Source organism: Oncorhynchus clarkii, chromosome 12 (genome assembly GCF_045791955.1).
Source record: "Oncorhynchus clarkii lewisi isolate Uvic-CL-2024 chromosome 12, UVic_Ocla_1.0, whole genome shotgun sequence".
In the NCBI taxonomy this organism is placed as follows: Eukaryota; Metazoa; Chordata; class Actinopteri; order Salmoniformes; family Salmonidae; genus Oncorhynchus; species Oncorhynchus clarkii.
In genome coordinates, this window is record NC_092158.1 from 21,432,647 (window position 1) to 21,447,111 (window position 14,465).

Here is a 14,465-nt window from a genome sequence, read left to right on the forward strand (position 1 = left end):
GTGTGAAAAGCTGTCATCGAGGCAAAGGGTGGCTACTTTGAATAATCTAAAATCTAAAATCTATTTTGATTTGTTATTTTGATGTGTTATTTCATAGTTGTGATGTCTTCACTATTATTATACAATGTAGAAAATAGTAAAAATAAAGAAAATAACCTTGAATGACTAGGTGTGTCCAAACCTTTGACTGGTACTGTACCTTTCTGCATTCTGTCATATTAATATTTATACACATTGATTTGGCCCATATTTCCATATTTGTAGTCAGTGCAGATGCAGAGAATATAGTTTGTTTTCTAGCTCGCTGTGATTGAATAATAATTCTATAACCGTGTCTGGCTCGTTCTCCAGGTTGTGTAATTTGGGAATGTAGTGGAGATGTATAGTAATATGGAATATGAATCAATTACACTGTAGAGATGTTTACTTAGAGAGATCATTCAGTCATAGAGCGAAGGAGACAACCTGTTAATCAGGCGTCCACAGAAAGGATCCAGTCTTACTTCATTTGGAATGTATTCCCTCTGTGATTTCTGGAATTTTTCCTTCCATCCAAATGATCCAACCACCTCACCCATTTCTCAGTGCTTTCCACCCCATGGGTTTGTTTTATATAAATGCAAAAACATATGAGCATCACTCTTCACAGCTCACAGCTGTGCGGGCCCTGGCCAAAAGTAGTGCATTACATAGGAAATAGGATGCCATTTCACACTAGGACAGTCTCCGTGTGGACGGGCGTGGCAGGCAGTGTGGCAGTGCCACCCAGCAGACAATTAGAGCTGTAGACGAGCCTCTCTGACACAGCTGACCTTCTTGACCTCCAGCGCTAATGAGGACATCTGTGCATGATAGGGCTTCCTGAGTGTGTTCTGACTGAAACACACATGCTAGGCTACACACACCCACACATGTACACACACACACACACACACACACACACACACACACACACACACACACACACACACACACACACACACACACACACACACACACACACACACATACACACATACACACACACTCTCACACTCTCCTAAAACACACGTTTTTGAGTTCTTTTGATTGCTCACATCGTGGCTTTAAAATGTTTTATTAGGACTAGATTCTAAGGGTATCCATGGCAACCAGGTATAATTACATGTCTTATAGTATGAGTCATACTGAGTGAACAATGCTTTGAGTTTGAGTGACGAAGATGTGCCGTGGCAGTCTTCATACACAGACACACACACACACACACACAACCCTTTATTTGTTGAAGGTTTCCACCTCCTCGTCTCTCCTCTCACTCCCTCCTTCTACCAGCGCTAAAAAGCTATTTTGTTCAATTTTTAATTACCCTCTCACATAAAACAGCTCTTGACTTCTGAACACAGCCCGTTTGGAGAGGCTGCCTCTCTGATTGGTGCAAAATTGGATAACCACCTCTTTGTGTCGACTGTCAATCCCCATTACAAGAACAGGGATTTCACATACCCGCGGCTGTGGTTAACAGAAATATGTGTAGTGATTTCCAGAAGAAATGTTCATCATGTCTGTGAACTCCATCATGTCTTTGACACTCTTTCTTCCTATTTTCATCTTCATTAGTTTTATTGGGAGCTTTGTGCCAACCCTGTTGTCTCTCCATCAGAACAAAGAGAGAACAGGCCCAAAATGGTGATCATAATACAACTGTCAGATTTTAAACACATCAGATACTGTATATTCATAGGCAATCTTCACATGTGATGGGCCTGGCTTATCAGCCTCATTCACTATTTAAGACTATGTAAGGTTTTGAATGGCCTGTTCCCTTTAGTGTGAGGCAAGGTGGGTGTGTATTCCATTGGCACACAGAGGACCACACATACTCAGTACACACACAGGAACACATAGAACACACACAGCTCCAGCAGAACAAGGATAAAAATAGAATAACCACTGTCCCAGCAGGCAAGGACCAGGCCAATCAGTGTTCCACTATCACGCAGCTGTGCTAAACACACACACACACTTTTCTACAGCTTCCTGTTTGTGTGTGTTGTTTGCTTGTTTGCCTCCGTAAATGTAGTGATGCGTATAATCACTTGTGCTCGCCTCCCGCCCCATGGATTTATATGTAGTCCTTATTGATTTACGTTGGTGGACTTTTATGATCGTCGCTCTTTGCTATTATTATGTTGATCACTTTTTTTTTCGCGATGGATTTAATCCACATCATGTTGATACTCACAATACATTTACCTCGATTGGTGTGCATACTGGCTTACAGGCGTTTATACAGAATGTGTTGTAAAACAATTTAGGGTGTTTTAGTTTCACCTTGTTTGGAGGAAACCAGAGTTCCACACCCTCTATCATGTATTTTCCTTATAGCTAACTGATGAAGCCACAACAGGATAGGTGTCAAAAGGACACTCTGACAAAGATACTAAGACAGATGAGATGTAATGATTGTTTATGTCAGACAACAAGGTTACTTCTCAGATATCATTCATCAGACATATTGAGATCACCTGTACCATGTTGTTTAGATCCTCCCTTCATCCTCACTCTCATCAGACATGTGGTCATCAGAGGAATCTCATCATCTCAGGGTTAAAAGACGAGAGGAGATGATAGGGGATTTGTGTTGTCTCCGCTTGCTGTTTGCTGTGCTCTGGCATTAAAGTGATAAATTATATGAGATGATATCTAACCGAAGCTGAAGAGACAAAACACAGTCTTCATCTCCTCTGCATTAGGACTGGAGATGAGATGTGATGAAAGGAGATGAGATGAGATGAAATGAAAGGAGATGAGATTAAATTCGATTAGATGAAAGGAGATCAGATGAGATGAAATGAAATGAGATTAAATTAGATGAAATTAAACAAGATGAGATGAAAGGAGATGAGTTTAGATGAAATGAGAGGAGATTCAATGAGATGAAAGGAGATGAAATTAAACAAGATGAGATGAAAGGAGATGAGATGAAATGAAAGGAGATGAGATGAAAGGAGATGAGATGAAATGAAAGGAGATGAGATGAAAGTAGATGAGATGAAAGGAGATGAGATTAAAGGAGATTAAATGAAAGGTGATGAGATGAAAGTAGATGAGATGAAAGGAGATGAGTTTAAATGAAAGGAGATGAGATGAAAGGAGATGAGATGAAATGAAAGGAGATGAGATGAAAGGAGATTAGATGAAAGGAGATGAGATTAAATGAAAGGAGATGAGATGAGATGAAAGGAGATGAGATTAAATGAAAGGAGATTAAATTAAACACGATGAGATGAAAGGAGATGAGATGAGATTAAATGAAAGGAGATGAGGTGAAAGGAGATGAGATGAAATGAAAGGAGATGAGATGAAAGGAGATGAGATGAAAGTAGATGAGATGAAAGGAGATGAGATGAAAGGAGATGAGATTAAATGAAAGGAGATGAGATTAAAGGAGTTGAGATGAGATGAAAGGAGACGAGATGAAATGAAAGGAGATTAAATTAGATGAAAGTAGATGAAATTAAACAAGATGAGATGAAAGAAGATGAGTTTAGATTAAATGAGAGGAGATGAAAAGAGATGAAAGGAGATTAAATTAAACAAGATGAGATGAAAGGAGATGAGATTAAATGAAATGAGATGAGATGAAAGGAGATGAGACGAAAGGAGATGAGATGAAATGAAAGGCGATGAGATGAAAGTAGATGAGATGAAAGGAGATGAGATGAAATGAAAGGAGATGAGATGAAAGGAGATGAGATGAAATGATAGGAGATGAGATGAAAGGAGATGAGATGAAAGGAGATGAAATTAAACAAGATGAGATGAAAGGAGATGAGATTAAATTAAATGAGATGAGGCGAAAGGAGATGAGATGAAATGAAAGGCGATGAGATGAAAGTAGATGAGATGAAAGGAGATGAGATGAAAGGAGATGAGATGAAATGATAGGAGATGAGATGAAAGGAGATGAGATTAAATGAAAGGAGATGAGATGAAAGGAGATGAAAGGAGATGAGATGAAAGTAGAGGAGATGAAAGGAGATAAGATGAAATGAAAGGAGATGAGATGAAAGTCGATAAAATGAAAGGAGATGAGATGAAAGGAGATGAAATTAAACAAGATGAGATGAAAGGAGATGAGATTAAATGAAAGGAGATGAGATGTAAGTAGATGAGATGAAAGGAGATGAGATGAAATGAAAGGAGATGAGATGAAATGAAAGGAGATGAGATGAAAGGAGATGAAATGAAAGGAGATTAAATGAAAGGAGATGAAAGGAGATGAGATGAAAGTAGAGGAGATGAGATGAAAGGAGATGAGATGAAAGGAGATGAGATGAAATGAAAGGATATGAGATGAAAGTAGATGAGATGAAAGGAGATGAGATGAAAGGAGATGAGATGAAAGGAGATGAGATTAAATGAAAGGGGATGAGATGAAAGGAGATGAAAGGAGATGAGATGAAAGGAGATAAGATGAAATGAAAGGAGATGAGATGAAAGTAGATGAGATGAAAGGAAATGAGATGAGAAGGGGTTTATTGCATTGTTGTGTTGTGGAGTAGGAGAGCCTGGGCTTAATTTCACTGACTAGCCAGACAGCAGGGGAGGGAACCCTATCCAGAGTGCCTGCCGCTCGGATCAGCACGGCTCCATGTGATTGATTTACCTGATTACTGTTACAGAGGAAAACACTCATAAACCCCATATCAGCGGAAATATACAACACTGAGCATACAGATGTTTACCACTGAGTTGATTGTTTTTCAGTTCTCTTCTGATGGGAATCTGTCACTGGCACTCAACATCTGTCTGTGCAGTATTATGTTTATGACAGATGTGTTCAGTTTGAGTGGGAGTTTTAAGATGGAGTTAATTGCTGCGTGTTGAAAGTGGCTCAACCTTCAGTCTCTCTGTAGTTTTGTTCCAGGATAGGGGTGTACAGGCAGGCAGGTGTCTCCAGCCAAGCATGACGCTCTCTGATGGTGTAGTCATGATATTTGTCTTCAGGCACTGCAGATAGCCTACTAGTGATGGTAGTGAAGCTTCTAAGCCACACCTGTCACAATCTGTCCATCTTGTTTTGTGGGACAGTCATCATGGTGCTGGTTTTATAACAATAGCAAGGAAAACACAGGTCTTATCACGTGAAGACGACAGTATACACACCTATTCTTACAACAGCCACTTGGCTGTAATTTTACTAAAGTTACTTAAGACCAGCAGCCCCAGATGATTTAGTCTTGGCAGGGTTCATATGAGGTATGTTTTTTGAGGTGTAGATGATGTCTCTTCCCATAGTTTTTTTGTACAATGACCAGCAAAACAGACTTCTTATCTCCTCAGCCCTGCTCTGCCTTATCTAGCATCTTCTGCTGCTCATGAGGTAGCATAATGCACAGGATGTCTCCTGTTCTGTTCATCTCTTTCTCTCTCTCTCTATCTCTCTCTCTCTCTCTCTCTCTCTCTACACACAGGATGTATTTTCTCTAGAGAAAACAGAAAACAGAGTTAGTTTGAAGAAGTCTTGTGAGTTTGTCTGCCTTGGTCTGTCTGTGTAGAACACACCGGTCTCTACCTGAGGCTCAGCCTTCACATCCGAGGCGGAGGTGAAGAAAAGTCTTTATGTGATTTACGGTCAAATAAAGGCCCCTGTTCTCCGATATTACCAGGAGTTCAATATCTGGATCATTTGGAAAAACGGAAACTCATAAGAAAGGTGTTTTCAGTTCCAGGAATAACAGTGTATTTTCTTCCCTCTTGCTGTCTGACAATACAGCATTACTTTGTCTTGTTCTGGGGAAATAAAAGGAGAGCATGATAGCTATTGACTTTTTATAGAAAGCTCAGGCCTCAGAGACATAAATAGTGTTGCTGTAATCTTGAAGTTTTGCTTTATTGGAGAGATGAATGGAAGACAACGAGAAGAAAGGTGTCTTTAAACACTGGAAACACTTCCCTGTGATTTATTTCAGAAGAAATCAGGTTAACGTGTCTGAGTGCCGTGCCGTCCCAGTTTCATGTCTGCTCTTACCGACTCGTTTTGATGTGTATTGTTCCACAATGAGGAACATTGCTAATGGTCTCTCTCTCTCTCTGTCTATTTTTCTCTTTCTTGTTTTCCCTCTGTCACTTTGTTTTTCTTTCTTTCTTTCTTTCTCTCTCTCTCTCTCTCTCTCTCTCTCTCTCTCTTTCTCTCTCTCTCTCTCTCCCTCCCTCCCTCCCTCCCTCCCTCCCTCCCTCCCTCCCTCCCTCCCTCCCTCCCTCCCTCCCTCCCAGGTGGAGTGGCTGAAGAACGAGGAGATCATAGACCCTGCTGATGACCGTAACTTCTACATCACCATCGACCATAACCTGATCATCAAACAGGCCAGACTGTCCGACACAGCTAACTACACATGTGTCGCCAAGAACATCGTCGCTAAGAGACGGAGCACCACGGCAACTGTCATTGTTTATGGTAACAATCAACTCAAACCCAAACATGGCAGCTGTAACAGCAAACTAAATCAGAGTACCATGTCATATTTGGTCATTCTCACCCTAACATCAAAATACAATATGCATAATATCTTACATCTTCTGATGCAATAATACAATCAATACTTAAATATTGAAATCATGTAGGCCTACTAGACAAAGTAGAATGTGTCAATTCTAGTATAGATGTACATAATAAATGTACACTATAAAAAATACCTTATTCTCTGCCTGTCTTTATACCATTTCTCCACCTTGATCCAGCATGAATGTGTATCAGGGAGTTTGGGGCTTTTATTCTCTGTGTCAGAGCTGTATTTAAGGAGGACCCCTGCTGTGCTTTCACACTCCCCTGAAACATCACTCACACACACACACACTCTCTTAAAACACACCACCTCAACACTGTGCCACAGAAGTTAACCTTCAACACCTAGTTGGGGAAAAAACAGTCCAAACAGAAACAGATTCTCAACAAGTGACTAGGGGTGCGTTCGTAAATTCACTCTGGAGTGCCAGAGAGTGCTCAAGGTGTGCTCTGAGCATTCGGAAATTCAGAGCATGGTCAGCATGATTGTTCGTTCGTAAATACAGAGCGTTTCTCTCTCGGAGCATTTATAGCGCACACTGGACGCTCTGGCCGAAGAGTAGGGTTGATGACCGCACAACGGCAGTCAAGCACCCAAACTAACTGGCTAAAGTTAGCTAGCTTGCTAGCTGCTTCCAGACATAAATGAGAGAACAGCTCACTCTGACCATTTTACTCCCCCTAGCAGAGCTGGTTAGGCTGTTGTCATGTTATCCAGAGCGTTGGTGACTGTAACTGTGCTGCTGGCAACAATTTAATTAAGCTTTTTTGACGATATTTACTGACACCGGTCATATTCAATGGATGTTAAGCGTTCATAAATTCATCAGTTATTCTGCGCTCTGGTACAGAGAGTGAGAGTGCTCTGAAATCGGAGTAGATAGCCAGAGTGAATTTACGAACACGTCCTAAGTCATCCTCCCATCTGCTTTATCCTGACCCTTCACTGTGTCCTGATAACCATTGTACCTCTCTGCTCCCCAGTATACTCTTAGGGGATTAGACACACATGACAGCACAGACATTCTGGCCTCATAGTGACTTACATTCAGGCCTCAAGACATCTTCCACCCTAGAAGGAACGTTCCTACCCACCCACCATGTAAAAAGGCTAAACCTCAAGTTATTAAGTCAGTCATCAGTCTGTCAGTATAGCTAATCATCAGCTAACAGACAAATAAGGCAATGTATAGCTTAACTCCCTACGTACAAACACACATGTGTGCGTGAGTGGACACACACACATACACGCGCATACATGCAACCACACACTCAGATATCCTGACCAGAATGGGCGGAGGTTTGCTGGAATTCATGATGTCAGAGGGTCAGGTTTCAAATCCATCTCTCCCTCTATCCCTCCAGTGTCTCCCAGTTCAGCACATCCTCCCTAAAACACACACACACTGGCTCTGCCATGGAGGATTATGGGGGATCAGGGGGGTCTAAGTTATTGTCAGTGTCTTATTTGCTTATTTATCTAAGTAGAGCAACAGAGAGTGTGTGTGTGTGTGTGTTTGTGTGTGTGTGTGTGTGTGTGTGTGTGTGTGTGTGTATGTGTGTGTGTGTGTCTTTGTGTGTTTTAGCTGACTTTGGGGTCTTCAGGGACTGGGGTCGCTGTCCCTGCTAGGCTTTTCCCTTCACTAATGCAGTCTGGGAGGACTGAGCGAGAGACTGAAAACAGCTTTGATGTCTCAGCTCATCCTTAAAAGAATGCACCAGAAGCAACTTACTCTGCCTGGGTTGTGTCAGAGAGAGAGAAAGAAAGAGAGGGAGAGTCAGAGAGAGTGAGTCAGAGAGAGAGAAAGAGAGAGAGAGAAAGAGAGCAAGAGTCAGAGAGGGAGAGTCAGAGAGAGTCAGAGAGAGAGAATCAGAGAGAGAGAAAGAGAGAGAGAGTCAGAGAGAGAGAGAAAGAGAGAGAGAGTCATTGAGAGAGAGTCAGAGAGAACGAGAGAGAGAAAGAAAGAGAGGGAGAGTCAGAGAGAGAGTAAAAGAGAGAGAGAGAGAGAGGGAGAAGGAGGGAGAGAGAGAGAGAGAGAGAAAGAGAGAGAGAAAGAGAGGGAGAGTCAGAGAGAGAGAGTCAGAGAGAGTCATAGAGAGAGAGAAAGAGAGGGAGAAGGAGGGAGAGAGAGAGAGAGAGAGAGAGAGAGAGAGAGAGAGAAAGAGAGAGGGTTCTGAGATTAGTTTCTTCATTACCAGAGAAGACAGAGCAGCCAAATGGTTTTCCAGCCTGCACAACAACAAGGAGACTTGGAAGGGTTGGGGAAGACAGGCGGAGAGTTGAATAGATGGAAAGAGAAAGTGAGAAAGAGACGGTGAAGAAAGGCAGGGCTTTGGCTCTGCTCCCCTGGAGTCTGTTGCTTGTGGCTTCGCTCATGGTGAGCAGTCTCAGCTTTGAGGGCCTCTAGCTCCTAACAGCCACACACCCCACTGGCATTCTGTTCTGGATTTAGTCTGAGGCACAGATGGAATGCAGGAAGAAGAAGAGATTGAGGGGATTCAGAAGATGGGAAATACAGCAGGCTGAAAAAGCCTGTCCACATAGCAAACTAATGACTAGGGTTTACAGTGGAGGAAACACACGCTCTAGTGTACTACACATTTTTCAATGCCACCGTGTTTTTTCAAGCATAAAAGGGCCTGGTGGAATATACTTCAATTCTACAAGATTCACGCAGTGCCACTATAAAAAGGACAACCGTTGTATCTACTAAAGTGTTAAGCATTTCGTTTTTTCTTCCTACAGTGAATGGTGGCTGGTCAACGTGGACAGAGTGGACGGTGTGTAACAGTCGCTGTGGCCGTGGCTACCAGAAACGTACGCGGAGCTGCACCAACCCAGCACCTCTCAACGGGGGTGCCATCTGTGACGGGCAAGGCATTCAGAAGCTGGCATGCAACCCACTGTGCCCAGGTAGGTACTGCACCACCCGCCAATATGCTCAGGGGTCAGTGGAGAGCAATCAAACAGATTACATATAGCTATGTGTATCATTCCCTCCCCCACCTCACCCAATCTCACACACTCTCATTCCCACCCTCCTCCATACCCCCATCCCCCTCCCTCCCCTCTGTGTGTTAGTGGATGGTCTGTGGACAGAGTGGAGTAAATGGTCCACGTGTGGGACAGAGTGTACCCATTGGAGGAGGAGGGAGTGCAGCGCCCCAGCGCCCAAAAACGGTGGGAAGGACTGTGAGGGCATGGTGCTTCAGTCCCAGAACTGCACTGATGGCCTGTGTATGCAGAGTGAGTACAGACATGATGAACATCCCCACTTTATTCAACCCTCCTCTGTCTACCTCTGTCTCTGTAGGAACCCAATATATTATTACCCAATCCCTATCAGTCAGCCTGTCAGTCTGTCTATTCGTCTGTCTGTCTGTCTGTCCGTCTGTCTGTCTGTTTAGTTAGGAGCTATCCTGTTTTTCACTGTACTCCCATAACTCACCTCCACCCACTTCCACTGTCTCACTTTCTCTCTGTTGTTTCACACTTACCTCCACTTCCCTGCACAAACATACACATACCACTCACACACACACACACACACACACACACTTACACACACACACACACACACACACACACACACACACACACACGCACACACGCACACACACACCTCTTTCCTCACACACACTCTCCGCTGGGCTGTAGGATGACAGATCTTTTGGAGGAGAGTTATACAAAGACCATGTGCATTTGTTCCGTCCACGTGCCAGCCCTGAGCCCTAGAGATAATCTAGAATAGTCAGTATGTGTTGAACAACAACCTCACCACCACACCACCAGGCAGCATTACTGTAAGTAATTACCCTTGTCACAGAGTAAGCATTCAGGAGCTATATTTAAAATAATGATAAGTGATTATAATGTACTTAAAGGAAAGCTCATAATTGCTGAGCTACTGTGATTGCCACCCTAATTTAAAGCACGGGATTCGATCGGCCCAATGGGAGGAAAATTGAGGGCCACAAAGTCTCACAAGCACAGACTTGCTGCTTTTCCTGAGCGTCCAATTATATGTGTTGACAAGAAGGCCAGTATTTTACTTTTCCCTGCAGCTCTCTCGAAACATTTTAAAAGTATTAAAAGTGGGGAGAAAGGTCCTGGAATTCATTGCCGTTTCCTGGTAGTGCTCTACAATCCTTCTATACGTTTGATTGTTTTGCTCTTTACTCTTGGAGCAACACAGCCAAGCCCAGCTTGTGGTCAGACTGCTGGAGATTTTCCATAGGCGGAGAAATGCTCTCTGAGATGTTTTTGAAATTGTTTTTGTTTTCTAGGAGACCTAGAAACACACGGTTCAGTTAAGCCAACAATCCTGCCTGCTATTCCCTTATTATACATTCAGAGAGCTGCAGAGAAACATACTGTAGTGCTGCAGACTCATAGGGTAAAACTTTATCTGTTCTGAAGCCGTGTTTATCTGCTGATTCTGGGTCTGCCCGTCCCCTTGTCTGCCAGTAAACATGGGAAAAGAGAGAGAGGGAGGGTGGGAGGGAAAGAGAGATAAAGATAGAGAACAAGAAAGGGGGAGAGAGCTGTAGACAGGAGCCAGGGTGTTCTTGTCAAATTAAAAGTAAGGCGTGAGGCTTTTTTAATGAACTGTCTTCTTAATAATGTCTTTAGGGTGAAAAGCCCACACACTGACTCTGGTTCCACCATGCATCCAGTGTGACATCAATAGAAGCCAGACAGTCACCATGCTTTAATAACATCACACAGACACTCCACATGTTCTCTGACTATGACATTGATACAAGACCGACTCAGTTTCTGCATGTCAGGTACCGCTGATGGTCACATGTATTCCACTAGTATTCCACAGATATAGCTGCTCTATAGCGTGAATATGACCAATATAGTCACCACAACTCATCAACATATGTAGATTGTCCCTATGTCTGACTGGTATGACCCAGAACATGTGAATGCTGCTAATATTATAACAACAGTACATTTACTGATTGCTAGTGCATATTTAACTAGATGGATATATATGACTTCGTCCCACTGAGATTGAGGTTGAACTGTTTTTTATGCTCAGAAACAGCAGGAGAAATAATTCAAAGAGCAGCTTTGAAATTGAGCTAAACTTTCTTCAGCCTTCTTATCTTGGCGTGCTGTGAAGCCCTCGTTAAAAGCTCTCTCTCTCTCTCTCTCTCTCTCTCTCTCTCTCTCTCTCTCTCTCTCTCTCTCTCTCTCTCTCTCTCTCTCTCTCTCTCTCTCTCTCTCTCTCTCTCTCTCTCTCTCTCTCTCGCTCTCGCTCTCTCTAAATCTCTCGCCCCAAGACCAAGCCCATTTCAGAAGCATTTGTTCTCTGTTAGATAGATGGCCAGTTTGCAGAGAATATAAACCCATAACCATTTAGATTTAGGATCATTCCCTGGATTGATTTTAGGGAAGCTAAGAGGGTGAATCCACTTATGTCTGTGCTAATGACCACCTCCACCAGCGTTTAGGAGAACGGCCCATTATCTAAAAGCTCCCATTGTGGCAAATATGATTGGGAATGCAAGATGTTGTGCAATCTGAACTCACCTCGCCCACTGATCTTCCTCTCTCTACACTGGTCTGGGATCAGCACTAATAGATACCCTCAGATTCCATTCCAGTTTGATCTCATTTCTTGTTGTCTGAATTCATTTTAAACATTGCACAATGCAATCTATCTGACAGATTTTACGTTCAAATGTTATATATTCCAAGTCAGACGAATAACAATGTTACTTGACCTCAATTGCTTTATGTATGGTTCAAACTGAACCACCTAAAGCAAAACTGAAAGAGCATCTTTAAATGTATTTTATGATGTTGCATGACGTGTTACTTATTTATAACCTTTATTCTGGAAATAAAGGGTAGATCATTTAACTGAGCTAAATATGGAAGGATAAGATGAAAATGGGTCCAGACCTTCTCTGTTATAACAGTAGGTCTAACCGTGCTTCATGGTGTTAGCTTTTAAGCTAGTTTGACCTGCTGTGTTTGTGCTCCCTCTTTCTCTCTCTCTCTCTCTCTCTCTCTCTCTCTCTCTCTCTCTCTCTCTCTCTCTCTCTCTCTGTCTCACTCTCTCTCTCTCTCCCCCCGCTCTCTCTCTCGCTCCTGTCTCTCTCTCTCCCCCCCCCCCCTCTCTCTCTCTCTCTCTTGCTCTCTCTCTCTCTCTCTCTCTCTCTCTCTCTCTCTCTCTCAATTTCAATTCAATTCAATTCAAGGGCTTTATTGGCATGGGAAACATGTGTTAACATTGCCAAAGCAAATGAGGTAGATAATGTGTAAAGTGAATATATAAAGTGAAATAAACAATAAAAATGAACAGTAAACATTACACATATAGAAGTTTCAAAACAATAAAGACATTACAAATGTCATATTATATATATACAGTGTTTTAACAATGTACAAATGGTTAAAGGACACAAGATCAAATAAATAAGCATAAATATGGGTTGTATTTACAATGGTGTTTGTTCTTCACTGGTTGCCCTTTTCTCGTGGCAACAGGTCACACATCTTGCTGCTATGACGGCACACTGTGGAATTTCCCCCAGTAGATATGGGAGTTTATCAAAATTGGATTTGTTTTCGAATTCTTTGTGGATCTGTGTAATCTGAGGGAAATATGTCTCTCTAATATGGTCATACATTGGGCAGGAGGTTAGGAAGTGCAGCTCAGTTTCCACCTCATTTTGTGGGCAGTGAGCACATAGCCTGTCTTCTCTTGAGAGCCATGTCTGCCTACGGCGGCCTTTCTCAATAGCAAGGCTATGCTCACTGAGTCTGTACATAGTCAAAGCTTTCCTTAATTTTGGGTCAGTCACAGTGGTCAGGTATTCTGCCGATGTGTACTCTCTGTGTAGGGCCAAATAGCATTCTAGTTTGCTCTGTTTTTTTGTTAATTCTTTCCAATGTGTCAAGTAATTATCTTTTTGTTTTCTCATGATTTGGTTGGGTCTAATTGTGCTGCTGTCCTGGGGCTCTGTAGGGTGTGTTTGTGTTTGTGAACAAAGCCCCAGGACCAGCTTGCTTAGGGGACTCTTCTCCAGGTTCATCTATCTGTAGGTGATGGCTTTGTTATGGAAGGTTTGGAAATCACTTCCTTTTAGGTGGTTATAGAATTTAACGTCTCTTTTCTGGATTTTGATCATCTCTCTCTCCTGTCTCTCTCTCCTGTCTTAGTTGGTTCGGATGTTGTTAACTCCGTTCTCTGACAGATGACATTTTGTTGACATATCGATCAGCTGAAAGGGCTGACTGCAGCACAAGGGCAAAATCACTACATATTTACCTCAGGGCTTGTAAGAAATGAAGTTGTTTATTTTGTGTGATATGTGATCTGAGTGAGATAATTATATGTAGTTAGTAAAGATGATATACCGGTAGTCAACATTTACCACTAAAATAGATAGGCCTAGACCTCAATATTACCATATTTCTAATTATAGTAGTTTTGGGAATGGAGGATTCTTATGCATTAAATATGAAGATACCAATGGGAAAAAAATCAATTGCCTGTTATTGGTGATCCAGCTGTAGAACACAGCCATATTACTATTCAGGAAGCCTCTCTGAATAAATGGCTGAAAAATAGTGATTTCCAGTAGGAGCACCACCCTCTCAGGTCCACAGCTCGGTGATGTCCTGTTTAAAGACTAGCCTCAATAGACAGTGGGTCTATATCCTTGGTTTCCTTTAGGAAGCTTGAATATAACTACTGTAACCAGGATGGGTCCAGAGGTCCCATCATTTAGGCCTGTACTGACGACAACCTCCCCCTGTCTCCTCTTTCTGATTACATGTACACACTCGCCCCATCTATCACACCATTGATTTTACTGTCCCTCTCCATCACAAGGTCATTGTTTCTGTTTATGTATGTCCTAACCAGGTGATGGAGTGCTGCGTGTGACTGTG

General features: G+C 42.4%; 1 protein-coding gene across 3 annotated transcripts in view; it reads left to right on the forward strand.

The window, feature by feature from the left end:
• Window positions 1-14,465, forward strand: part of LOC139422870 (netrin receptor UNC5C-like) — a 240,879-nt gene that overhangs the window by 186,279 nt on the left and 40,135 nt on the right. For all 3 annotated transcript variants that reach the window (XM_071174300.1, XM_071174299.1, XM_071174301.1), the window contains 3 exons: window positions 6,259-6,439; window positions 9,294-9,461; window positions 9,630-9,794. In XM_071174300.1, the coding sequence (XP_071030401.1) occupies window positions 6,259-6,439; window positions 9,294-9,461; window positions 9,630-9,794 (514 nt within the window). The remainder of the gene's footprint in view (window positions 1-6,258; window positions 6,440-9,293; window positions 9,462-9,629; window positions 9,795-14,465) is intronic.